Source organism: Hylobates moloch, unplaced genomic scaffold (assembly GCF_009828535.3).
Source record: "Hylobates moloch isolate HMO894 unplaced genomic scaffold, HMol_V3 SCAFFOLD_14, whole genome shotgun sequence".
Lineage (NCBI taxonomy): Eukaryota > Metazoa > Chordata > Mammalia > Primates > Hylobatidae > Hylobates > Hylobates moloch.
In genome coordinates this window covers 63,990,366-64,017,275 of record NW_026652289.1, presented here as the reverse complement: position 1 = coordinate 64,017,275, position 26,910 = coordinate 63,990,366, and the positions used below count along the sequence as shown (strand labels likewise).

Sequence of the window (26,910 nt, the reverse complement as noted above, 5' to 3'; positions counted from 1 at the left end):
GAAGCCCCCTCCCCTCCCCCGCCGCAGCCCCCTCCTAGTCCCTCTCCCTCCGCCGGTGCAGGAAACCTTCTCCGCCCCGTCCCGCCCTCTTCCTCCAGTTGCATCTCCGCCCGGCTCCTCCGTCCAGTCTCCAACCCAGGCCCCGCCCCTCCCCACCCATTTCCCGCCCTGGGCCGGGCCCCGCCGCCCCCTCCCCGGCCCCGCCGCCCCCTCCCCGGCCCCGCCCCGGCCCCCGGAAGCCTCACCCCGCCCCCGGCCCCGCCCCCCCGAAGTTTCTTGGGCCCCCGGCAGCCGGCGGGACAGAACCGGGAGACTCGCCGCCCGGTCGGGCGTAGACGCGGTGGCAGAGCCCGCGCGGCGCTGGGAGCGAGCGGCGGAGCGGCGGGACCTCGGCGGACTCGCCATGGAGGAGGAGGTGAGGGCGGGGCCCGGCAGGGCGTTGGGCTGGGGTCCTCGAGCCCCTCACGGGGATTGCGGTCCTGGGCTGAGGCCCTCGTTCCTGCCCGCCCCACTCCCGCCAGTCTCACCTCATGAAGAGCCTCGGCAAATGGGCAGGGGCGGGGGGCGGGATCCATATCGGGGACTTCGCAGACCGCGTCCTCCTTCATTCTCGCTGACTTTCTCACTAGTTGTGGGGCGTCGTGGTTGTTACTGTTCCCATTGGATTGACCAGGAGACTGAGACTCCAGCGAGTTTGATGACTTGCTGAAAGTGGCCGGGGTGACTGGGCTCGAACCCCGATTACCGTCGACTTCCCCGTACCGGCCAGGTCGGATCCTGACTGTGTGTGTGTGTGTGCGCGCGCGCGTGTGTGTGTGTGTTGGGGGGTTCCTGTCTCAAGGATGTGACCATGCTTTGGTGGCAGGAGGACTGGAGAAGTTGCTTTTTTCTCCCTTGTATAGGTCTCTATCTCCTTTTCCCCCACTCTGTCCCCGCTCCACATCCATCTGAGCAGCTGTAGGGAAGGAATCGGGAGTCAGGCCCACCTAGGGTCTGATCTTAGTCCCTGCCTTCCCCACCCGAGGGCTGGACCAGCTGTGTCCCTGGAGCCTCTTTCTAACCACTCAGAACACTCTTGGCCTGGGATTGGGTCTTGCCCCTGCCCCTGCCCTTTACTTGCAAACTCAGTTCTCCCAGCAGCCCCTTTATCTAAGGGTCCAGCACGCAGCAAGCACTTAATATATGCCTGTGGAATGATTAAGTTAAAAGGAGGGGCCTGTTGGGTCTAGAAGAAGGTGAATTTGTTTTTTATCCCCTGAGAGGGTCCTAGCTTCAGCCCCTCTCAGCCCAACGGAAGGGGCATGTCTTTGCCTCCTTGGATGGGGAGGAAAGATGAAGCTCTCTGCCTTGGGGGAACCCTGGCCAGCTGGGAAGCCCTGAGTGGACCGGACTGCCTGTGTCCCTTCAGTGCCCACCTCCCACTTTCCCAGGGCCATGGATAGGAGCAGCTAGTGGTCCGTCAGGGCTCCCTCTAGGCCAGGCCCTGCCTTTCTGTGGGATGGTAGATAAGTCACTTCCCCTCTCAGCCTTCATTTCCTCTTCTACAAAATATAGTGCCTGTCCTCCTCCTACTCTTGGCCTGACAGTGGCCCTTTCTCTCAGTAGGTGAAGGTAGGGGGCAAAGTCAGGCCTCTGTGATTTGCTGCGGTTTCTTTCTTGCTGTTGGGTGGGGCTGCCATCTGCCCGCCCCAGGCCCCTGCTGCAAGGGCTGGGCTCTCTGGCCAGGGCCCCTCCCCTGCTCCCAGAGGATGTGGGTCAGGATTACTCCATCTCCTGATCTGCTCTGGCCCCTAATTAAGGGAAGTTCTCTGGACACCTCCTGGGCCCAGCTCAGCTCTGTACACCCCTTGGTCCTGAATCTCTCACATTGCCACTTTCTTTTTTTTTTTTGAGACGGAGTTTCGCTCTTGTTGCCCAGGCTGGAGTGCAGTGGCGAGAAATTGGCTCACCGCAACCACCGCCTCCCAGGTTCAAGCGATTCTCCTGCCTCAGCCTCCTGAATAGCTGGGATTACAGGCATGCACCACCATGTCTGGCTAATTTTGTATTTTTAGTAGACATGGAGTTTCTCCATGTTGGTCAGGCTGGTCTCGAACTCCTGACCTCAGGTGATCCGCCTGCCTTGGCCTCCCAAAGTGTTGGAGTTACAGGCATGAACTATTGCGCCCAGCCTGTATTGCCACTTTCTGACTCCCAGATGCCCAGAGCTCTCTAAATACCTGGGCCATCTAAGTTCTTGTCCACTTTACCCAAGCCCCTGCAAGCCTCACCCCCACAGCAGGGGCTTCCTATCCCTACTCCCCTTTGGCATCCCTAACTCTGCTTTCCTCCCACTTCTCCCAGTAGCTTCTGCTTGTTGCACTAGGCCTCAGTGCCCATCTTTGTTTCTCTAAAACACCTTAGGTCATAGCCACATGCTCTGCCCCATGATCCCAGGCCATCTTCATCATCTCACTTTCACATGGCTGCTTTCAGCCCTACTGCTAGCTTTCAGCTTCCTCCCTGTGCCCGGCCACCCTGGGCTAAGGTCCCTCAGCCTCAGTGACCTCCTCTATGCAACAGGCTGGTAGCTCTTGTCAGGCTGAGGCTTGGGGAGGACGTGCTGGTCTGGGCACTGGGCATCTGCCCACCTGTGTGCTCCTGGCCTCGGTTCCTCATTTGTAAAAGGAAAAGGGTGGGTGATCGAGCAATGTGATGATGTATATGCAAAAGCTGAGAAAACTGCAAATATGAGTGGGGGTATTATTGCTGCCATTGGAGTAAGGGTGGAAATCCTGGACCTAGGCTTTCCCTTCTCTACTCTGGGGCTCTGTCCTCTGCCAGCAGTCATGCCTTTCCCTGGCTTCTAGGCTCTCCACTTGCCCTCACCACCTAGAGACAAGCAGGGCAGTGTCCTGTCCCAGTACTGTTTCTGTCCCATGGAGTAATCTCTTGCCCTTTCTGGGCTGTACTTTCTCTTTCTATAGTAAAGGGGTTGAGGGGGCAGGGGCTTTGATAACCTTTCGTGCCTTGCCTTCTCTGGACCAAGGCGTGTGTCTCTTCCCCTCCTCAGAGCCCTCCCCAAACCCTACTTTCTGCAGGGGTCTCCCAAACGAACCCCAAGCCCTTACCTCATCAGAGAGCTAGGACCGGTGCGTCCCTCTGGTTAAGTGCTATGTCTCTGCCAATAGGCTGGAGCCTCTCAAGCAGGAGATTACCCGCTCCCCACCAGACAGGGGTCTTATCTTAGGCAGGGTCTCTGTTACCCACCTCAGACTGGAAGTTGCCCTGGGGCAGAGCCTGTGCTTCCTCTCTCTCAATGCCTCAGCACAGGACTCTGACATGGTGGATTCTTAGTAGAGTTGGGTCAGAACATCACTGGGTTTAGTCAAAGAGCAAAGGTTGTCATAAGCTTCCTGGGATGTGAGGTGCCAACCAAGTTTCTTCTAGTCTCTGTCTCTCGTAATCTGTGTTGTGGTTCCATCTGTCCCCTTCTGCATACACAGTTGAGGTGACCTGGCTTCTTTTTTTTTTTTAATGAGTGATCCAAGGGAGGCAGGCTGGTGCCTAGGGATGCCTCAGGAGCTGCTCACAGTGGGCAGGAAAGGGCCTGGGTGAGGAGGGATGGGAGGGGAGAGGGCAAAACAGGAAGAACAGTGGTCAGCTGCTCAGTGAGGAGAGGAGACCGAGAAACTGGGCTGAGCAGGACAAAACCTCCCCTGTGAACCCTGCCAAGGGGAGGGGCCCCTTATTAAAACTTACTGGGGCATAGCCAGGCCCCCTGGAGGGAGGGGGTCTGAGGGGCAGGGAAGGGGGCTGAGTGGAGGCAACTAGGACTCTGGCCTCCAGCCAGGCCTCCCCTGGGTGGCTGTTCCTGTGGCTGGGCTGTGGTTCACACCATCTGTAGCCCTTCGGTTGTCCCCTCCTCCATACCAAAGTGCTGTTTCGCCTAGTCCTGCCCTGGTCCCATTCATTCTTCAAGAAGCTGGACTTGCTTCTGTAGGTAATCCAGTCACGGTATTGTCTGGGCTACACCAGCCCAGAAGTGACAGTGATCTAGGCACAAGTTCCAGCCGTGGCCCTAGGGAGCTTCCAGAGGGTAGAAAGTTTTCAGGAGAGGTCACCAGTGGAGAGAGTTTAGAAAGGGGTGTGAGATCCCACGGGGTGGTGGGTGGGTCCCCTGAAAGCAAGAGGCAAGCTTGGAGCTCAGAGGTGGGTGGCTGGGCAACAGCTTCACACTCCACAGACCTCACTGCCTTGTTAAGAGAAACCAAGGGTCTGCCCATCAGGTGGAAGGCCTGGCAGGGGCTGGTGGTGCTGTCCTTGCTGTTGTCGTTGCAGTAGGAGGGTTGTCAGTGTGAAATGTGGGGGTGGGGTTTCCCATTTCCCTGTTCTTCCCTTCTAGCCCTGGGCCTGTGACAGCGTGCAGGGCTCACTGAAGTAGTGTTAGGGCCCTGGGGGTGTCAGTGGTGATGTGGGGAATGGGAGTTGAGTGCATGATGAAATGGGAGAGCTTTTCCCTTCTTGTCAAAGGGTGCTGAAATCCCTCTTCTCCTGGACAGGGTGGTTCATAATCAGCCAGCCTTCTACTTCCTTTTTCCTATATCCGGGAAGACCTTTTTTTTTTTTTTTTGGAGACAGGGTCTCATCCTGTTAACCATACAAGAGTCCAGTGGTGCAATCTCAGCTCATCACAACCTCCGCTTTCCTGGCTCAAGCGATTCCCCTGCCTCAGCCTCCTGAGTAGCTGGGATTACAGACGTGTGCCACTACCGCCCGGCTATTTTTTGTATTTTTAGTAGAGATGGGGTTTCACCATGTTGGCCAGGCTGATCTCAAACTCCTGACCTCAGATGATCTGCCCGTTTCGGCCCAAAGTGCTGGGATTACAGGCATGAGCCACCATGCCTGTAGAAGAAGACCCTGGGAAGATCATTTGGACCACCCCACTTCCCCATTTCTCTTGCCATCTACAAGTTAGGGAGAGACCCCAAGGTGGGACCTCACATTCCTGGAGCTCCTGGAGATCTGAGGCCAGCAGCTATAGACCAGAAAGGGCTTCTTCTGACTTGGGAACTGGGCCCAGAGAGAGGGTCCCTGAGAGCCAGAGAGGATGGCAGTGACAATAGTAACAATAATGACAGCTGCTGTTTACTAGGTTTAGGGCATCCTGGGAACTGCTCTGTGTACTTTATCTTTATTCAGCAACAAATGTTTATTGAGCACTTACTATGTGCCAGTCACTGTCTAGGAACTGAGGGTACAGGAGTGAATAAAACAAAAATCCCGCCCTCGTGGAGTTGGATTCCTTACAACTTCTGCTGTTAGTAGCTGCATTTCACAGATGAAGAAACTGAGGCTCAGAGAGGTTAAATGGTTTGCTTCAGTCTGCATGACTACAGCTTCTAAGCCCAGATTCCCCACCGCTAGAATGTGCAGTTCAAAAAGGGGTGGTGGCCCACAGTGAGAACCAGGCTGGGGTTCCCCTGCCATGACAGAGACCAGGGAAGCCAGGTCTTCCCAGCTCCTGACAGGGCACCACACTTACATCTGTCTGGGCTTGTTCTTCCAAAGGCAGCCGTGGCCACAGGATATCCCTGGGGAGAGGCACACCGCTTTTAACTGGGGCCCATTTTTTGAATTTTATGTAAATGATAACGTAGTCGAAATTAGTCCATGCTAATTTCCTTCCAGCAGCCTCTAGATTCTGACACATTCTTGATCCCCTCTCCTCCACCCCCCACTTCACACTCACGACTCTGGGTACCTATCAGTGAAGCAAAGTGGTTAGCAAAGGGTGTGTATTTTTTTTTTTTTTTTGAGACGGAGTCTCGCTCTATCGCCCAGGCTGGAGTGCAGTGGCGCAATCTCGGCTCACTGCAAGCTCCGCCTCCCGGGTTCACGCCATTCTCCTGCCTCAGCCTCTCCGAGTAGCTGGGACTACAGGCGCCCGCCACCACGCCCGGCTAATTTTTTTGTATTTTTAGTAGAGACGGGGTTTCACCGTGGTCTCGATCTCCCGACCTCGTGATCCGCCCGCCTCGGCCTCCCAAAGTGCTGGGATTACAAGCGTGAGCCACCGCGCCCGGCCTAGGGTGTGTATTTTTATTTTCATTTCACAGGTACCTCTTGAGCACCCATTATGTGTAAAAGAACAGGGCTGGGTGCTGGAGACCCAGAAGTGGATCTGACCCCAACCTCATTTGGTAGGCATGTACCTGGCACCCAGCAACCCAAGCAGGCAATCAATGAGGCACAAGATGTCAGTGGCTGGCCCCAAGGCTCCAGGGTGTCTACCCAAGTCCAGGAGAAGGGCTTGAATTTGACTCCTGTGCCAGCCTGTGGTCAGAGTCCTTGGAACCCTCACCAGATGTGGTGGCCACCCTAAGGTCCTTGCCTGGAGTGGGGAGGAAGAGAGAGGAGCCTCCTGCTTTGGGTGGGAAGCGGGAGGGGCTGCAGAGTGGGTTCTCTAGAAGCATAGCGGTAAGAGGCAGATTGCCACCCAGCCTGCCTGTCCTTCCAGTCTTTGTTCTGGGTGGCCTTCCTGGGCCACCCCAACCTGAACTGGGTCCCCCACTGTCCTCTCGCTGCCCTTTGTGTGTTTCCTCTATAGCATTTCACACAGGTTAATGGGTATGCCTGGGTATTTATTTATTCAGCTCCTATTTTCCCCCACTGTGAGCTCTGAGGACAGAGACTGCTTTACTTTTATTCTCCTGTGATATTGTAAGCACTCTGTACATTTGTTGACTGATTGAATGAACACATGGAGGCAGAATGGTGGAGTGGGAAAAACGTGGGGTCAGAGAGACCTGCTTTGAATTCTGGCTCTGTCCTCTAGCCGTGGTTTGCCACTCTGTCGAGTCATCTCTCCATTCTGAGCTTTAGTTTGCTATGACATGTGGATAATGAGGCTACCATCTTGGAGGGGAGTTGTAAGAGTGAAATGACACTATGTGTATCAAATGTTAATACAGTGGCTCAGAGTAAAGTGGCTGCTGCTATTATTGCTGTTATTAGCTCTGATCCTGGGTTAGGAATATCTGCCTTGGGGGTTGTGGGGAAGCTCACATGATGTCATTAGGTACTTAGCATAGGGACACATCCCTTGTGTGACCTGTGAACCTGTGACCTGTGACCCCATGGTAGCAACCCTCATGGTATGAACTGGTGCTGTATTACAGGGTGTGAAGGAAGCCGGTGAGAAGCCTCGGGGAGCACAGATGGTGGACAAGGCTGGCTGGATCAAGAAGAGCAGTGGGGGCCTCCTGGGTTTCTGGAAAGACCGATATCTGCTCCTCTGCCAGGCCCAGCTGCTGGTCTATGAGAATGAGGTGAGGACCTGCTTGGCCCTGAGGTTGGGGGTTCTGGGACAGGGGCAAAGTGAGGGCATTCAAGTTAGTAGGAGGACCCTGGGTCTGGGGCCAGAAAACCTGCTCCACTTTTGCCATGCTGTGCAACCTTCAGCGAGTACCTAATCCTCTCTGACAAATCTAGGGTTTCTAGATGAGAGTTCTTTTCTTTTAATTTAATTCTTTTTTTTTTTTTTTTTTGGAGATGGAGTCTTGCTGTTACCAGGCTGGAGTACAGTGGCGGGATCTCGGATTACCGCAACCTCTGCCTCCTGGTTCAAGCAATTCCCCTGTCTCAGCCTCCTGAGTAGCTGGGACTATAGGCATGCGTGCCACCATGCCCAGCTATTTTTTGTTTTTGAGACAGAGTCTCGCTCTGTAGCCCAGGCTGGAGTGCAGTGGCGCGATCTCAGCTCACTGTAACCTCCGTCTCCTGGGTCCTGGTTCAAGCAATTCTCCTGCCTCAGCCTCTGGAGTAGCTGGGATTACAGGCACGTGCCACCATGCCCAGCTAATTTTTTGTATTTTAGTAGAGACAGGCCAGGAGAGTCTCAATATCTGGACCTCGTGATCCACCCACCTCGGCCTCCCAAAGTGCTGGGATTATAGGTGTGAGCCACCACGCCTGGCCCTTTTTTTTTTATTTTTTGAGATGGAGTTTCACTCTTGTTGCCCAGGCTGGAGTGCAATGGCACGATCTCAGCTCACTGCAACTGCCGCCTCCCAGGTTCAAGCAATTCTCCTGCCTCAGCCTCCCAAGTAGCTGGGATCACATGCGTCAGCCACCATACCCGGCTAATTTTGTATTTTTAGTAGAGACAGGGTTTCACCCTGTTGGCCAGGCTGGTCTCGAACTCCTGACCTCAGGTGATCCACCCGCCTCCGCCTCCCAAAGTGCTGGGATTACAGGCGTGAGCCACCGCACCCAGCCGAGAGTTCTTTGAACTGTATGTGCATCTAGTGTGCAAGTCTTTTCCTGTCCCTGGGCAAGGTTCCGTGTGAGTGAATGTTGTAGAAAACTGAAGCCTGCTCCATTGAGCAGTGGTAGTAGAAATAATTAGCAGGCCGGGTGTGGTGGTTTACACCTATAATCTCAGCACTTTGGGAGGCCGAGGCAGGCGGATCACCTGAGGTCAGGAGTTCGAGACCAGCCTGACCAACATGGAGGAACCCCATGTCTACTAAAAACACAAAATTAACCGGGTGTAGTGGTGCATGTCCGTAATGCCAGCTACTCGGGAGGCTGAGACAGGAGAATCACTTGAACCTGGGAAGTGGAGGTTGCAGTGAGCCGAGATCACGCCATTGCACTCCAGCCTGGGCAACAAGAGCAAAACTCCATCTCAAAAAAACAAAAAAGAAATAATAAGTAGCACTCATACTTGTTTGGAGATATGCTCTTACATATCTCCCTGTGACAAATCACAATAGTCCCATGAGAGTGGTCATCATGTTAGATTTTACAGAAGAGGATACTGAGGCTCAGGGTGACAAGATGACTGTTCAGCATCTCCCAGTGAATGGAAGAGTTAGGTCTAGAAGCAAGTCCAGCATGCTTTCTACCAAGAGACACCAGCAAGTAAACTCCAAAACTTATTTTTGTTAGAAAATCTCTAAAATATGTTAAATATTCTCTGCTTTCTTCAACAGAAGATTCTGGCCTAAATAAAATCTTTCCCTGGTGGCTCAGTGTTATCACCTGTCAGACCCACCTGCAGAGTGGGTTCTCTAGATGCATAGGGGTAGAGAGGCATATTGCCTCTCTGTTTTGAACTGGCAGGAGGCTGTACTTCTCAGCTTTTCTTTTTTTTTTTTTTTTTTTTTTTTTGAGACGGAGTCTCACTCTGTCACCCAGGCTGGAGTGCAGTGGCGCAATCTTGGCTCACTGCAAGCTCCGCCTCCCGGGTTCACGCCATTCTCCTGCCTCAGCCTCTCCGAGTAGCTGGGACTACAGGTGCCCACCACCACGCCCGGCTAATTTTTTGTATTTTTAGTAGAGACGGGGTTTCACTGTGGTCTTGATCTCCTGATCTCGTGATCCGCCCGCCTCAGCCTCCCAAAGTGCTGGGATTACAAGCGTGAGCCACCGCACCCGGCCACTTCTCAGCTTTTCTTTCTCCTTTAACATCAAGCTGCTGGTTGCAACTTCTACTGTCCTTGTGCCTCTAGTAGCCCTCACTTCTTCCCACTACAGATGCTTGTTCCCCTTCTGATTTCAGCAGGCTTGGGATTTGGACAACCAAGGACGCTAAGCTTGCATGTTAACTAAGAGTCAGTTAAGATGTAGGTGAAGACTTGAGGAAGAAAAGTGGTTTTTCCTTGTAGATGCTGTTTGTATGCTGTGGTTGAGGCTATCAGAGGGCCCATCCACTGAAAACAGGGTAGCAATATATGCCTTTGACAGATGAAATACCTGGAGAGGAATTGGCCTGGGGGCAGAAGGGGGAGCCTGCCTCTTCCTCATCCACCTCTCCCAGCCTGCCTCAGGCTATCTTGGCAAATTCACAGTTGTCCCAGGACAAGAAAGATTAGGCAACCTGGATCCAAAGTGTTTAAAAGAGCTACCTGGAGAAGCACCTTGTCTGACCTACCTGAGTTGGTGGCTCTTGGAGTTTGTTTGGATGTCAAAGAAGCATTGGGAAGAGGGCAAGGGAATGAGGGCGCGTAGACAGCACCCCCAGATGTTCTCTACTGCTGCTCCCACCAAAATAGGACGTGCCACAGTTGAGAATGTTGCAGCAGGGGGACCTTTTTTCCAATAAAAGGGGTTGTCACAGCTTCTTCCAGTGCCGGCTGCCGTGAGATTTAAGTGACAGGCTTCAGCTGTCAGCCTGTCAGGTACTGTCAGACTTGTCCTAAACTGCCTCTCTGCATCTGGCCACAGCTGGGAAGCAGGAAGGATTTCACATCTCCCAAACATGAAAAATCTAAATCACGCTTTTTTTTCCTTTTTTGAAAAAGATTGCTATTAAAAATGTAAATGCAATTTCAAGAACTTAGCACTTAGGGGTGGGGGAGCTTGGCCCTGGAGTAGGAATTGAGAAATGCTTATTAGCTCAATTCCTCTTTCTGATGTAAGGAACTAGGCGAATGCGAATGGTACTTGGCTGTTTCTTTGCTGTCAGAGAGGCTGACATTCCAAAGATGCTTCCCTCACCCATTGCCTGCTGGTTTATCTGTTTTTCTGAGCTACAGAAGAGCTGGGATGATTCAGCGTCTTGGGGTGGGGTGGAGAGGAGACCCAGGACAGGCAGCTGTTGGGAGCTCAATGGTGGAGGTGGATGGACTTTTTGTTCCCAGGCAGAGGAGGGTGTATTTGGGCCAGTGGCGGTCCAGTTAGTGGAGGCCTGTGGACATGGGGCAAGTAAGCTGCTCTCTCTCAAGCAAGGATTCTTCCCTGGGCAGTTTCCCTGCTCCAGATTCCCGGGGAGGAGGAGACTTCCTGAGTTCTCAATCTGGACCAGGCACTCAGAAAACTGGTCCTATATATGTTCTGCTTGAGGGCTGCTTCTTGTAGGGTGCAGTTGGGGGGAACAGAAGGATGAGCAGATAGATACACAGAGAATGGGGTAGAGAAAGATGGCCAAGCAGGGAGTCAGGACTGTGTTTTCCCATGGCACGACTCGGCTCCTAGCACCTCGTAGGGTGTCTGCATCTTGCAGGTGCTTTGTAGATGTTTGCATCCCCCTGGCAGTAATTGATGGGATGGAGAGCACTCAAGTTCAGGGGTTCATGGTTGGGGGCAGGGGAGTTTCTCAGAGCAAGAGGATTTTTCTGGTCCATCTGTTTAGTTGAGGAATCTGGAAGGTATTTAGTTGAGGAATCTGGAAGTTAGAGATTGGAAAGGGATGTATGGATGGAAGCAAAAATTAGAAAAGATACTTGATTTAACCTGGTTGGGAGAGATAAGGCAACCTTGGCCATCTCTTCCCCTTTCTCTGAGGGGCTGACGAGTCGATTAGTGGTTATCCACATTAGATGTACAGTCACCTGCTTTAAAAAATCCTGAGGTCTGGGCCTTGCCCCCCAAGAGATTGTGGTATAATTGGTCTGGGATGTCACCTGGGCATTGGGGTTTTTAAAAGCTCCCAGGTGCCACCAAGGCTGAGAACCTCTGATGTAGAGCAGTGGTTCTTTTTTCTTGAGAAGGAGTTGCCCTCTGTCACCCAGGCTGGAGTGCAGTGGTGCTATCTTGGCTCTCTGCAGCCTCCGCTTCCTGGGTTCAAGCGATTCTCCTGCCTCAGCCTCCTTAGTAGCTGGGACCACAGGCTTACGCCACCATGCCCAGCTAATTTTTGTATTTTTAGTAGAGACAGTGTTTCATTATGTTGGCCAGGCTGGTAGCAGTGGTTCTTAACCATTTGCATCCAGGCCAGGGGTGGTGGCTCATGCTTGTAATCCCAACTCTTTGGGAGGCTGAGGCAGGTGGATCACTTGAGGTCAAGAGTTCGAGACCAGCCTGGCCAACATGGTGAAACCCCATCTCTACAAAAATTAGCCGGGCGTGGTGGTAGGCACCTGTAATCCCAGCTACTCGGGGGGCTGAGGCCGGAGAATCACAGGAATCCAGGAGGCAGAGGTTGCAGTGAGCCGATACCATGCCACTGCACTCCAGCCTGAGCGACAGAGCGAGACTGTCTCAAAAAAACAAAAAACAAACAAAAAAAATTCGCATCCATCAAAATCCCTGGGGGCTAGTTAGAACGCAGATTGCCAGGCCCACTCCCCTAGGTTTATGATTGAGTGGAGATGAGGCCTGGGAGTTTGCATTTCTTTTTCTTTCTTTCTTTTTTTTTTTTTTTTGAGACAGAGTCTCGCCCTGTTGCCCAGGCTGGAGTGCAGTGGAGTGATCTCGGCTCACTGCAAGCTCCACCTCCTGGGTTCACGCCATTCTCCTGCCTCAGCCTCCTGAGTAGCTGGGACTACAGGTGCCCGCCACCACGCCCAGCTAATTTTTTTTTGTATTTTTTTTTTAGTAGAGACAGGGTTTCACTGTGTTGGCCAGGATGGTCTCGATCTCCTGACCTCGTGATCTGCCCGCCTCGGCCTCCCAAAGTGCTGGGATTATAGGTGTGAGCCACCGTGCCCAGCCGGGAGTTTGCATTTCTAACAAGCTCTCAGGTGGTGCTAATGCTGCTGCCCCAGGTCCCACCCTTGGGGGACCCCTCGTGCAGAGCAACCTACTGCCTGTGACTGGAAGGAGTGTGCTATGCTGGAAAGGGCCCTGGCCTGGGAGTCAGAGGCTGTGGTTTGAGTTGGAGCCCTGCCCCTTATATTTGGGTCTGTGTGCCTAGGGCAAATCCCTTCACCTCCAGGCCTCATTCTTTCCTTCTCTAAAATGAAGCAGATACGGGGCTGCAGGCTTTCAGGGTTATTGTGAGGTTCAGAGACTCAGGGATACAGAAGTGCTCACTAAGTGTCAGGTTTCTTCTGTTAAACATCAGCAAGGGTTTCCTTAACTTTTTGGCCAGTCCCAGGGTGGCGTACCCTCTCCTGCCGAAGGATCTGCTTCTGCTTCCCTGGACTCTCCTGGATGAGAGAGTGCCACACCCAGGAAGTTGTTCCAGTTGGGTCTTCCCTGGAAGAGGACCAGTTGACCACCATTGAGGGAGGAGCTTTTCCCAGGCAGCTTGCTGGACAGGCACCTGATGGGTGGAGCCTGTGGAGAAAACACTCAAATGTCAGGAGTGGTAGGCAGGAAGACAGCCTGGCTAGTGTCCAGAGATGGCCGGGAAGAGGCTGGGCACTGTTCTGGCCACTGGTCCTCCTAATGATGAGGCCTCCGAGTGGTGGGGTGGGGATGGGATGCGCTTGAAGGAGCCCATGCCTCTTGCTTGTATGTAGCCTGCAGCCTTGGATGAGGTGCTGCTCTCCCAAGCCAGGGCTCCGCAGGGGGTGATTCTGAGTGAGGAACACAATTCAGGATGGCTGTGCTGAAGGCAGGGCATGTATCCCCAAATTTGCCTTGTGGCAAGAGCCACTTCCCTCTGGCTCTTCCTGGAAAGTCGTTGTTGTTCCCCGTCCCCATCCCACTCCCTGCCTGCCATTTTGTGGCATCCTGCGTTCTTCTTCTGGCTGTCTCTTCCACAGATCTCTGCCTGGCCTCTGGGCATGGCTGGACCCCAGACAGCCTTTTCTTATCCTCTCTAGCTTCCCCTCTGTTTCCTCCTCTGGCCTTAGGCACATACGCGCCTCTAGGCTATGTGCCCGTCTCCCATCTGGATGGGGAGCCTGGTGGGCATCCCTCCAGCCAGCATGCACTTGCCAGGGTCTGGACACCACATCTTGGTGACTGATTGGCAGCCTGAGGTCCTCCCTCTGACCAAGTGATGTCCTCACTGAGTGGGATCAGGGTCTGGGACATGAGTAGTTGAGGGTGGTGGTGGGTCTGACTGTCACCAGCTCATGTCCCTTCTGTCTCCCTCCCCAGGATGATCAGAAGTGTGTGGAGACCGTGGAGCTGGGCAGCTATGAGAAGTGCCAGGACCTTCGTGCCCTCCTCAAGCGGAAACACCGCTTTATCCTGCTGCGATCCCCAGGGAACAAGGTAGGGCGATGCCTGCTGCTGCCCCATCTCCCTCTAGGCCAGAGTCGGCTTGGAAGGCCTAAGCAGGTTTAAGGCAGGCCGGGCCCCTTGAAAAAGCCTGTTTTCTGTTGCGTGTGGCTGAGGCTCAGCTCTAGCAGCCACCATAGGTCAGACCTTTGCTCATTTTGTCTCGGAGTCTTCCAAGCCCCTAGTTGATAAGAGATGCACTTAGGACTCTGTTGAGAGGGCTCTGCTCCCCTCTTCCTCTTGCAGGCCCAGGGTCTCCATCCCAGGCTGTAGTTGGAAAGTAGCCTTTGGGAGGTGGGGCACTTGGCTGTACCCCAGACCCTGGGGGAGGCCCAGGGCTGAGGCAGGGGAGCTGTGGTTGAGGCCTCCACCCTGCCAGGCCTCAACACCCTGATGTAGGCTGGGGCAGAGAGGGAGGGTGCGGCCTCCCTTCATCCCAGGCCTTTGTGGGTGGGCCCACCCTGGACTCAGGACTAGGAGGCCTGCAGCCCCCCAGTTTTCCTCTGCTTGCACTTTCCTTTCTTGGCTGTAGCTGGGGAAGGTCTTTGGCTTGAGAGAGTCTTTCCCTGGGACATGCTGTGTGTGCAGATGAAGTTTGCTGTTTGCACCACATTTCTCTGGCGGGGAGTCTGGTGGGTGTTGACACATGGTGTAGCTTCACAGATGTCAGGAGCGAGTTCAGATTTGAGGCTGGCATGCACAGCACCTCTCGCCAGCTTGCATCCATCTGCGGCTGGGCCATTCCTTGCCTTGTCCTCTACATGTCATGTGGAGCCTCGCAGAATAGGGCTGAGTCACAGAGGCTGGGGGTTGGGGAGCAAGTCTGGTCTGGGCCTGCTGGAGGCCATTCTGTTTCTCCCCCAGCTTTAGGGGATAGGAGCCCAGTCCTCTGCAGACCCTGAAGACCACAATGCTTTACTCATTGACCCTTTGTCCTACTGTGCAGGGGGTGGGGGCACAGAAGCAACCAAGATAGCAGTGGAGGGGGCTGTGGAGCTGTGACACTGGGGAGCTGGAAGTGTGTCCCAGGGTAGGGGCTGGTATAATTATGGTGCTGTGCGGGCTCATGGGACGGGGCCCAGGTTTCACTTGACATCTGCTGCTTAGGGCTCTTTGAGGACAAAAAGAGTCACATTTTAATCTTTTCAAGGCCTGAAGCCCCTACCCTGTCCTGGAGACCCGCTTCCTTCCTGAGTGGGCGCTGTATATGTGGATGTGTGTTTGAGAGAGATGAGATGCGAAGTATGTTCTGTGTCAAGATCTGCCACCTGTGTGTCTGGCCCTTGTGTGTATCTTTTTTTTATGCAGGTGAGTGCTCACCTGGCCGTGTGTCTGTCTAGGTGTGTGTCTTAGTGTGCTATGTGGATGTGGGGTGGAGGGGGACCTAGCCTCTCTGGCCTCTGCCTGTGCTGTTCTGTGGGCCATCTCTTCCCCAGCTCTGAGAATCAGCTGGTGATGGACTAGGTGGGCTTGGCTCAGCTCAGGGTGGGACATCACCTTCAGAGAAGCCTGTTTATGCAGCTGTGTTCTCAGCTGCTTCAGCCAACACCCTCCCTGCCAGCCCCCAACCCTGCAAGAATTTAGGCTGGCTCTGAGAACAGGACAATTAACTGGGAGATGGGGCTGTGAGCAAGTGGTTGGTGCTGCAGATGAAACAGTGCATCCTGGTTCCAGCTCAGGGGCCCCTGACCCTCCCCACCCCAGGAGCTCACACAGATTGGGGCTCTCCAGAGGTCAGTTGGTGGACCTGGCCCAGGGCACCACATTCCCACATCCTCTCACCCTCCTTTCTCAGCAGCCTGGGTGTTCCCCATCCTCAGTGAGGCCTCCAGCCAGCCAGGAGGTCACATGACCCTGGCTGTCTGGTCCTGAGGCCGCCTTTTTTCCCCTCTAATCAAATAAACAAAGACTCCAATGTCTTACATGCCCCTCTCCCCCTGCTTCTTCAGCCCCACACCCCTGCCCATGAGGTCACAGGCAGACGCTGCCAGGAAGCAGGGTGGCCACTGCTGGGCCTTGCTGCCCTGCTGGTCTCAGCCAGCTTGGCCCTTTCCTCTTTCCTGCCTCCTCTCTTCCCCTCCCACTTTTTTCCTCTCTGCCATTTTGTCCTTCCCCTTTTCCCAGGCCTTGTGGGCCTAGTCTGTGGCCAGTCCTGTTAGCATCTAAGCTCCTAGCAGTGCCTGTGTCCCTGGAAGTTCTCAGGGCAGGGACCTGTACAGCCTGTGGCCCTTCAGGATGGCTTGCGGGGAGAGGCACAGCTTCTTGGTATTCTTATTTTATTTTATTTATTTTTTTTGAGACGGAGTCTGGCTCTGTCGCCCAGGCTGGCGTGCAGTGGCGCGATGTTGGCTCACTGCAAGCTCCGCCTCCCGGGTTTACGCCATATTCCCGCCTCCGCCTCCCGAATAGCTGGGACTACAGGCGACTGCCACCGCGCCCAGCTGATTTTTTTGTATTTTTAGTAGAGACAGGGTTTCACTGTGTTAGCCAGGATGGTCTCGATCTCCTGACCTCGTGATCCGCCCGCCTCGGCCTCCCAAAGTGCTGGGATTACACGCGTGAGCCACCGCACCCAGCCGGTCTTCTTATTTTTTGAGACAGGATCTCACTCTGTCACCCAGGCTGGAGTGTAGTGGCATTATCTCAGCTTGCTGCAACCTCTGCCTCCTAGGCTCAGGTGATCCTCCCACCTCAGCTTCTGAGTAGCCGGGACTACAGTCACGTACCATCATGCCCGGCTAATTTTCATATTTTTTGTAGAGATGGGGTCTCGCTATGTTGCCCAGGCTGGTAACTTCTTGGTATTCTAATTGTTTCTATTCTGGTCATCCTTGTGGAATGCCTGGCTCGTTCAGCCAGATACAGGGTTCCTTAGGAGGGTGGAGCTGGGTCCTGTTTAACCTTGTCTTCCTTCTCCTGTGGGAGCCTTTTGGCTTGCACAGTAGGTCTTCTCTGAGACCATTTCTGCTTCTCACAAGGGAGCAGAAGAGACCCGAGGCAGCCTGCCTCAGTTGGTCTGGGCCAGTGGGGGAGGTGCTGCAGTTTGGGCTGGGTCCAGTGGTTCTGTTCTTGTCCCTTTGAGGTCCAGAGTAATGAAGCGAGTAGAACTTGGTAATCTGACTTCTAGGCCTGCTCTTCTCTGGCCTCCTCTTATTCCATTGGCTCCTGAGTTCAGCTGTACACTTCTCAAGCTCCCTGGATGCTAAATCCTGCACCATGCAGGGGTCACACCAGCTCTGAGCCTGTGAATAGGAGGAGCAGCTGGGTAGAAGGGCTGGTCCCAGACTCCCTTTCTAGCAGGTCCCATCACAGAGTTGGGTGGCCTTAGCGACCCCAGATGCAGTGTGGTGTGTCTCTGAGCCCCCAGCAGCCCTGATGGCTGAGCTGAGGTAGTTGCCAAGGTGCTCTGGGGTTTCTGACTTAACTGAAGATCTGCTTCCAGGATCAAATTTACCCTGGTCATGCAAATGAGCATTTGGCTGTGCCTGGCGTGGTGGGGGTGGGACCCAGGGCCCTGCATGAGGAGGAGGCAGTGGCAGCCAGGAGGAAATTATATAATGAGAATGCTGAGGGGGCCAGGCTGACCTCGGTGTTACATAACTGGAGAGTGGAGGGTGGGGAGGTACTGTCTAACACCAGGGCAGGGGATGGGCAAGCTGGCGACTGCCAACAAAGAACTAGGTTATCTTGAGGTCAGAGAGTAGGCAGTGGTCCAAAAACGGTGAGGGAAGGAAACTTGGGCCAGTTCATTAATTTTTTGGCTCAGTCATTCAAGAACTATTTACTGAGCACCTACTATGTGCCAGTCCCTGCTTTTAATCATGTTTAATTTCCTCATCATTGCTTAGTAGTAGGCAGTGTTATCCCATCTTATAGACGAGGAAACGAACTGTTTTGTCCAGAGGGAAGGCAGTGGTGCTAATTCCTATTACTGAGTATTCACTCTGCCTAGCTTCAGATTTAGTACTTTAGATATACCTTTTTTTCCCCAATTAAAAAAAAAAACCTGTGGTCAAAAAAAATTTACCATCTTTTCCAGTTTGAAATTGCACAATTCAGCGGCGTTAAATACATTCGTGGTGTTGTACAGCTATCACCACCATCCATCACATAACTCTCCATCGTGTAAAACTACAACTCTGTGCTCATTAAATAATAATGCCCCATTGCCCCTCTCCCCAGCCCCTGGCAACCACCACTCTCCTTTCTGTCTCTATGATTTTGACAACTCTAGGTACCTCATATAGGTGGAATTGTACAGTTTTTGTCTTTTTGTGTCCAGCTTATTTCACTTAGCACAATGTTTTCAAGGTTCATCCCTGTCGTAGCATGTGTCAGATTTTTCTTCCTTTTTAAGGCTGGCTGATAATCCATTGTACGTATGGACCACATTTTGCTTATCCATTCGTCTGTCAGTGGACACTGAGGTTTGGCTGTTGTGAACAATGCTATGAGCATGGGTGTACAAATTGGATACATCATTTCAAAAATGATCTTCATGGCTCCATGAGGCAGGTTCTGGTGGTATTCTCTTTTACAGGTGAAGAAACTGAGGCCTGAGGTCAGACACCTGTAAGTGGTGGACTGTCCCGCTCAGAGGCTCTACTGCCGTGTCCACTGCGTGAGGCAGCCCCTCAGTTTCCGTGGCCTCACTCCTTCCTCTCATTCCCTGTCTGGCCATTGGGCTTGGCAGGGTCAGGGTTCTCTGAGCCGCCCTCTGATTCTAACAGGAGCTCAGAGCTCCTACCTGAATTGGGAAAGGACTCATGGGTGGTGTGGGGTGGGTTTGAATGTAGACTGGGGCTATTCCTACTTTTCAGAGTAAACGGAAGCCCAGAGCCCAGGCAGCTGGCCTGGGGGAGTCCCGTCGAGCTGGACCAGATCCGGGCTCTTTCCACAAGGCCAGGCTGATTCGAATCCAGACCCAGCTGCATGCTGGTGGGCAGTAGGGAGGGCTTCTCTGTGAGATCTTTCCCTTTCCTTGCGGAAAGCCCCAGTGTCATACTTACTGTGGGGTCATTTTGGTTTGACTTTGAGATCTAGGTTAGGAAGCCTCCTTAAGATGCCAAATGTGAGCTTTGTTAAACATCTGCCATCTACTCCATCCATCTTGCCCACAGGTCAGCGACATCAAATTCCAGGCACCTACCGGGGAGGAGAAGGAATCCTGGATCAAAGCCCTCAATGAAGGGATTAACCGAGGCAAAAACAAGGCTTTTGATGAGGTGCGATGCAGTCTGTGGACAGCTCTGTGTCTCCTTTCCCACTGTGTGTGATCTAGGAGAGGACCCTGCCCCTCCTCACCCCAGACCACCCCTTGATTATGTCGCTGCTATGGGGCATTGTTGTTACCTTCTATAGTCCTCACTACAGCCCCTCATAGTAGGTGGTACTGTCCTTGCTTTACAGATGAAATGGAGGCCTAAGGAAATTAAGTAACTTGTCTTAAAGTGGAAAGCAGATTAGTGGTGGGCTGGAACTAGACTGGTGGCAGCATGCATCCTTTCTAAGCCTGGCCTCAGCTGGAGGCAGCAGGTGGGCACAGGCCAGAGAGCGCTGCAGAGTGAGCTGACAGCTCCCTTTTCAGTTTTCCCAAGTCCAGGGCAGGCTGGCTCTCAGCTCTGGGCCTCCCTCTCTGTCTGCAATGACCATTCAGCCCTGCAGACCTCAGCCCGTGTGTGGCAACAGTAGCCACAATCTGGCTTGGGGCAGGCAGAGCATCCCATGGGGCCAGGATCTCCTAGGAAGATTTGTCTTTGACATCATGGATCTTTGGTTATTTGGGCTAAAATGGACCTGGGGGCCATCTACAGTGATGCCTTGGATTATGTCAAGGAGCAAATCTTCCCAAGCAAGTCCCCTCTTAATACCCAGGTTCCCCAACTCCCAGCCCATAGCTCCTATGTCGTGTCCTGTGTTACATGTCATGCTCAGCCCTTCACTACCTAGGGGAAAAGTATCCCCGTTCCGTGGGAGAGGGATGATGGGACATATCATAGATATTGGGGGAGGCCATAGGAGCCATGGGCTGGGCCTCAGCCCGCAGTTCGCTCCTCCACTGAGGGACAGAGACAGCTGGAGTCACACGTGGGCCTGAGCCCCCACTCCCCATCATAGGGCCAGGCTGCTCCAGGGTTCTGAGTCTGGATCTCCCATGTGACTCTTACTCTGAGGCTTCCCAGCCAATCTTGACCCCTTCTATTACCCTCAGATAGAAGATGCTGCCCTCCAGGCTCCCAGGCTCAAGTGGCAGAGGCCCTGCTCTCTGCCTGGGCTCTGCCCAGGGGTCCTGGGAGGGTGGCAGAGGCCAGGGCAGACCTTTTCCAGAAACCAGGTACCAGGGGAGCGTAGGCTGCTTTCTACCTTCTCTCATAGCTAAGCCCCAAAGCCACCTCAGGGCTGCTTATATATTTGTGATATACTCAGGGGCAAGGGCCGATGGCCCATATTTGGGCAGGAAAACTGAGGCAAATGGCAGCTGCAGAGAGGGAGAGCCTCAGACTTTGCAAGAGACCCCGGGGGCATCGGAGAGTCAGAGAAGCAGAGGCCAGGGCAGGGAGATGCCCAGAGAGGGCAGTGGTGGGGCACTGACCCTGCCTCTGAGCCAGATCCACCCTGGGTACTTCCCACACTCCCCAAGGCTTGGCAGGGGCTGATCTGGTTCCCCCTCCCTCCAGGTAAAGGTGGACAAGAGCTGTGCCCTGGAGCATGTGACACGGGACCGGGTGCGAGGGGGCCAGCGGCGCCGGCCACCAACGAGAGTCCACCTGAAGGAGGTAAGGCCTTGCCCAATGTGGATATTGGGGTTAGTTGAGCCTAGGACCTCAGCTCCTCGGGGCGGCAGCCAGGCTTGGGGCCACATTTTTCCTGAGGACACCTGGAGCTGGGGCTTCCTGAGGAGTAGACAGGAAGTGACAGGGCACCTGTGTTACACGTGCTCAGGGTGTGGATGTCCTTGAGCCTGTAGCCTTTTCCATTTGTTCAATCCATACACAAATGTTGAATCTGTCCTTAGCCAGAGTTGGTGCCAGAGGGAAACTGAAGCCCATGAGGCCAGTCCCTGCCCCTCAGAGCTCAGCTTCCAGCTGAAAAATAGGCCTGTCCCACAGACTGCTCCAAGCAGAGCTGAGTCTGATTTTTGTGCGGAGGAAGGAAGGCTCTAGGAGGTCACGGCAGGAGGGACCACAAGGAGCCACTGGTATTTTAGCTGACCCTTGAAGGATGGGAGGCGTTCACTTGGCGGACTTGGAGTCAGGGGATTCTCTGTGGAGGGAGTGCTGTGAGCCAAGGCACAGCGGGAGGGTTTGAGGTATGTGGAGCAGCTCCATTTGCCTGGGAGATTGGTCTGAGAAGGGGGTTGTGGGGAGGAAATTGCGGAGGCCTTGGATGAAGAAGCTGGGGACAGGAAGGGAGAGTGCGTTTCAGAGGTCAGTTTGAGGCTCTGGGTAGGATGGCTTGGGTTGAGAGAGGGAAAGGCAGGGGCCAGGAAGGAGGTGGGGGAGGCAGCTTTCCAGGTCCCTGGAGGGGATGAAGAGGAAGAGGTTGATGGGAGGATATTAGGAAGCAAGAGCCACCTGGGCTTGTGATTGAGTCCAGGGATTGGACCAAGGGAAGGTTATCTGAGGTTCCCCAAGCCTGGAGACTGGAAGCATGGAGGCCCTGGGCACAGGGATTTGGAGAGGGTATGGGCAAGGGGGAGGGGGGAAGGGAGGAGCCTCTTTTAGACCAGTGGAGCTAATGCTGCAGGGGAGGGTTTTGGAGGCCAGGAAAGAACCTCAGCAAGTGCTACATTTAGGGACTGGAGGGAGGTCAGCCAGCAGGGAGCCAAGAAAGAGGAAGCCAGAGGCAAGTGCCACATCTGGAGAGAGATGGGCACAAGACCTGGTGGGCATCAGCCAGGTTGGCAGCCGCAAGTCACAAGGGCAGGACCAAGGACAAGGCAGGTGGTGCCATTTACAACATATTTTCTGTTTCTTTTTTCTTTTTTTTTTTTTGAGATTGAGTCTCGCTCTGTCGCCTAGGCTGGAGTGCAGTGGTGCAATCTCAGCTCACTGCAACCTCCGCCATCCGGGTTCAAAAAGTTCTCTGCCTCAGTCTCCCGAGTAACTGGGATTACAGGCGTCCTCCACCACCCCTGGCTAATTTTTGTATTTTTAGTAGAGATGAGGTTTCACCATCTTGGCCAGGCTGGTCTTGAACTCCTGACCTCGTGATCTGCCCACCTGGGCCTCCCAAAGTGCTGGGATTACAGGTGTGAGCCACCGCGCCCGGCTTTGCAGCATATTTTCTGAAAGGAGTCGATTTAGGGCTGTCCCGGGGTGCAGGGCTGGGTTTGCCAGAGGGAGGGACCCAAGGTCATGGGAGGTTTGTTTTTGAGTTGTGGCAGCCTGTGCCTGTCTGTCAGCTGAGGGATAGGATCCTGCAGAGGGAGCACTGAGGTGGCCACAGAGAAAAGGAATGCCTGACGGGGGCCGGAGATGGGTGTGGGGAGGGCCAGCCTTGGAGGGAGGGGCCCTCTGCACAGAAGAGTTCAGGGAGGCAGCTGTGTGTGTGTGTGTGTGTGTGTGTGTGTGTGTGTGTATGGTGTGTTAGGGGTGACTTTCTGGTGGTCCCCAGTGCCTGATAGAATGTGTCAGCCAGATCTTGTGTATGTATAAAAGGGAGTGAGAGCAACAAAGGGAAATGGGCGTGGTGGCACATGCCTGTGGTCCCAGCTGCTCTAGAGGCTGCAGTGAGCTGTGACCGTGCCACTGCACTCAGCTTGGGTGACAATGCGAGACGTTTTTTGAGATGGAGCTTCGCTCTTGTTGCCCAGGCTAGAGTGCAATGGTATGATCTCGGCTCACCGCAACCTCCGCTTCCCGGGTTCAAGCGATTCTCCTGCCTCAGCCTCCCGAGTAGCTGGGATTACAGGCATATGCCACCATGCCCGGCTAATTTTGTATTTTTAGTAGAGACAGAGTTTCTCCATGTTGGTCAGGCTGGTCTCGAACTCCCGACCTCAGGTGATCAGCCTGCCTCAGCCTCCCAGAGTGCTGGGATTACAGGCGTGAGCCACTGCACCCAACCAACCCCATCTCTTAAGAAAAATAAGGTGGCAGGGGAGAGTAAGGATCCCAGGCAGGACCCCCACCATCTGAGGGACCTTGGGAAAGCCCTCCTGCCCAGCCCTGCTGGGGCCTCTGAGGCTCTCTGGGAGGGTCTCATGACTGTGGGACTGCTGGATATCCCTATTGGTCCCTGGAGCCTGGTGGGGGTGGGTAGCTGCCTTCTGGTGCAGCTGTTCTCTGGCAGTCAGCTGTGGTCTGGGACCACATCTGATGACACGAGGAGAATGGGCACAAGCTGCCGAGCAGCTGGACAGGCAAAGGCTGGAGAGAAGCTGGCAGACGGAACAGAGGTCTCCAGGAAGGGCAAGCAGAAGTCAGTGAGCTTGAGATGAACTGGAAGAAGTATGTTTGAGTTCTGGTCCTGTCTCTGACTAACCAACTGGTTGTGGGGACCCTGGGTATGGTGATGGGTAGGTGGGTTGCAGAGAAGGAACTTCTGAAGGCCATACAGCTAGGTAGGGGTTAGATGCAGGGCTGGAACTCTGTCCCCTGCCACCTAGGCTAGTATAGTCCAGTCCAGGTCCAGTATCCCAGAAACCAGCCTGGGGCTCCAAGAGGACCCTGGCTGTGACTTTCCTGGCCTGTGATTCCAAAACAGGGAATTCTTTGGTGGTGAGGGAAAGGAGAGGAAGATTCATTAAGAAATCACTTTAGCTTCTAATCAAGTAGCCACAGAAGCCAGGACAGAGGGAGGCTGGGAAGCTGGGGGCCTGGACAACCTGGATGGGAGAGGGTAAGAACTCGTGTCAGTGGGCACACCTGACCCAATGGCTCGTCAGCCAAGATGACGCCCATATACCATCCCCCCTACCAGGTGGCCAGCGCAGCTTCTGAAGGGCTTCTGCGCCTGGATCTTGATGTTCCGGACAGTGGGCCACCAGTGTTTGCCCCCAGCAATCATGTCAGTGAAGCCCAACCTCGGGAGACACCCCGGCCCCTCATGCCTCCTACCAAGCCTTTCCTAGCACCTGAGACCACCAGCCCTGGTGACAGGGTGGAGACCCCTGTGGGGGAGAGAGCCCCAACCCCTGTCTCAGCAACCTCTGAGGTCTCCCCTGAGAGCCAAGAGGACTCAGAGACCCCAGCAGAGGAGGACAGTGGCTCTGAGCAGCCTCCCAACAGCGTCCTGCCTGACAAACTGAAGGTGAGCTGGGAGAACCCCAGCCCCCAGGAGCCCCCTGCTGCAAAGAGTGCAGAACCATCCCAGGCACCCTGTTCTGAGACTTCTGAGGCTGCCCCCAGGGAGGGTGGGAAGCCCCCTACACCCCCACCCAAGATCTTATCAGAGAAACTGAAAGCCTGCATGGGTGAGATGCAGGCTTCTGGGCCACCTGCTCCAGGCACAGCGCAGGTCTCAGTGAATGGCATGGATGACAGTCCTGAGCCTGCCAAGCCCTCTCAGGCTGAGGGCACCCCAGGAACTCCCCCAAAGGATGCAACAACATCCACAGCACTGCCCCCTTGGGACCTGCCACCTCAGTTCCATCCCCGCTGCTCCTCCCTTGGGGACTTGCTTGGGGAAGGCCCGCGGCGTCCCTTGCAGCCCAGGGAACGGCTATATCGGGCCCAGCTGGAGGTGAAGGTGGCCTCGGAACAGACGGAGAAACTGTTGAACAAGGTGCTGGGCAGTGAGCCGGCCCCTGTTAGCGCTGAAACATTGCTCAGCCAGGCTGTGGAGCAGCTGAGGCAGGCCACCCAGGTCCTGCAGGAAATGAGAGATTTGGGAGAGCTGAGCCAGGAAGCACCTGGGCTAAGGGAGAAGCGGAAGGAGCTGGTGACCCTCTACAGGAGAAGTGCACCCTAGGGCCTGCTGGGCCAGAGGCACCATCCCTCCTGGCCATCCATCAAGTCCATCAAGGCCCAGCCCTGCTGAGAAATGTGCTTCTGCTTCTACAGCAATGGCTGCAGGAGGGCCACTGGGCATGTCAGGGTTTGGCCATGACCCGAAGAGACTCCTGGCGTCCTTCCTACTCTGCACTGACCAGTGGTGCCAGGTGCCACCCAGGGCTACCGCCTGGCTATCTGGCCTGGCCTCTGGGCTGGGGCTGGGAGCACACATGCTGAGACCTATATGTTTGTGTGGTTGTTCCAAACTGCCCCAGGGCTTTGGGGGTGGCACTTGGGGTTTCTGGGAATGACATCATCTCTGTTCCCCATCCCCAGTAGTTTACATTCCTGACTTCTGAATAGAGCACTGCTGAGCCCCCTGCAGTTCCCATCTCCAGCTATTCCTAGGCAAAGAGCCTCATGGCTAAGGCAGCCTCAAAACTAGCCCCCCTCCCACCTATTCTGAGTAGCTGCAGAGGCCTTGGGTCCAGGCTGTAGGTTCATCCCTCAGTTGGGGGGAACGTAGGACCCAGCCGGAGCCTCTTGAAGGAGATGAGAGACCTCTTTGTGAGGAGGACATTAGCTGTGTGGCCTCTCTTTCTTTGGCCCTGTTTCCTTTTTTGCAAAACAAGGACATTTTCTGCAGCCCCTTCCTCTCAGGTGAGCTGTGATTGGAGGGCTTAGGTCTGGAGGATTCAAGAGTGGAAGAGGAACTTAAGGTGTCCTCTAGTCTAGTCTCTGCCCCTGGATAGTGTCCAGCCTTGTATATTTCTGAAGAGGTGAATCCCAGAGTGGCCCTGATGTCCACATTAGAAAAACTTACTTGTAATGATCATGTCAGCCTTCAGAAGAGAATCCCCACCAACTTCTGTGCCTCCTCAGATGGGGATTTATCTGGGTCTCTGTGGTTCCTTCTCAGCCGAAACAGGTCCAGTATCCCAGTCATTTCTTCAAATGCTGATAGGGGTATGTTGGAATCCGAAGCCACTTCCCCGCCTTCAAGCCCCAGATGGGCTGCTCTCCTGTAACTTTCTAGGAGAAGAGACATTTTCTTCTTTCCCTTTCCTGGTCCATCCCTGCACCCTGGTCCTCTCCCAGCCTCTCCCCGACATCGTCCCTGACTCTAGGGGCACATCCAGTCTCCATCGTGCTGCAGCCGCTGGACTGAGGGCAGAGCCTGTAGGTGCAGAGGCCCTGGCTCCCGAGGTCCAGCCACTCTCCCTGGGGCCTGTGGGGTGAGAGCAGCTTCCGATAGGACCTGCCCAGATTTCTGCATGTGCACTTTTGTTTACCGAAAGAGAGAAAGGGAGGGTCACAGCAACATGGCCTGGCCTTTCTGCCCCGTTCCCCGACCCCACTGAGGCCTGCTGCATAGGTCAATGCCTTCATTATTGTACTGTCACTTTGTTCTTGAGGTAGTAGTCAAGGATCAGGAGGGGCAGATGTCCTCTCGGCTGCATGGGGCAGGAGCAGAGGTGAGCAGCAGTGCACTGGTTCGGGAGCCCCCATCAGCCTCCTTGCGCAAACTGGGCCCCCATGCCACAGTCTGCCTTTCCCTCCATCTGCCCCAGGACAAGAGCAAGAAGGACATCAGGTGCCCAGTCATGTGATCCCCTGCCATCTTCCCTTAGGAACAGCCTTCCCCCACCAGCAGCCATGGCTGACTGGGGCTTTAGCCAAGCCACCTACTGCCAGGAATTGGAGCCTCAGTTCCTCCTGTGTCAAGTAGCTAACTGCAGCAGCTGGACTGAGGGCAGAGTCTGTGGGTGCAGAGACCCTGCATATAGGTCACAGGTTTAGGCCCAGCTCCCCAGGCCCAGCCACTCTCCCTGGGGCCTGGTGGGTAGGCAAGTAGCTCTGGGGCCACCTCAAGTGACCAAATGCTATTAATTTCCATCCCTTAGCAGCCTGGGCCCTAGGCAGGAAGCTGGCTTCCAGGAGAGGAGTGAGAACGTGCAGGGCCTGCTTAGCTCAGCTCCTTGAGGGAGGTGGCATTCCGTGCTTGCCTCCTTGAGGAGGGTGGCATTCTGTGTCTTCTGCTTATGAAGCGCCTTTCTTAAAGTTTGGCAATAAATCCATTTTTATGGAA

At 54.4% G+C, this 26,910-nt stretch overlaps 1 protein-coding gene across 2 annotated transcripts; it reads left to right on the top strand.

The window, feature by feature from the left end:
• Window positions 1-279: 279 nt before the first annotated feature.
• Window positions 280-26,910, top strand: PLEKHO2 (pleckstrin homology domain containing O2). 2 transcript variants are annotated; one of them, XM_032176182.2, is made up of 6 exons: window positions 280-415; window positions 7,164-7,313; window positions 13,762-13,878; window positions 19,005-19,109; window positions 20,562-20,660; window positions 23,809-26,910. In XM_032176182.2, exons 1-6 carry the CDS (start codon window positions 404-406, stop codon window positions 24,796-24,798), a joined length of 1,473 nt encoding a protein of 490 aa, XP_032032073.1. In that variant the 5' UTR covers window positions 280-403; the 3' UTR covers window positions 24,799-26,910. The 2 variants fall into 2 exon arrangements, with proteins under 2 accessions (XP_032032073.1, XP_058283224.1); XM_058427241.1 differs by lacking the exon at window positions 280-415 and adding an exon at window positions 5,847-6,074 and having other exon boundaries at window positions 23,809-25,605.

Coding starts and splice junctions, on each gene's coding strand:
- PLEKHO2 (XM_032176182.2), top strand. Junction 7,314..13,761: donor TGCTGGTCTATGAGAATGAG/GTGAGGACCTGC, acceptor CTCCCTCCCCAG/GATGATCAGAAGTGTGTGGA. Junction 20,661..23,808: donor CGAGAGTCCACCTGAAGGAG/GTAAGGCCTTGC, acceptor CCCCCCTACCAG/GTGGCCAGCGCAGCTTCTGA.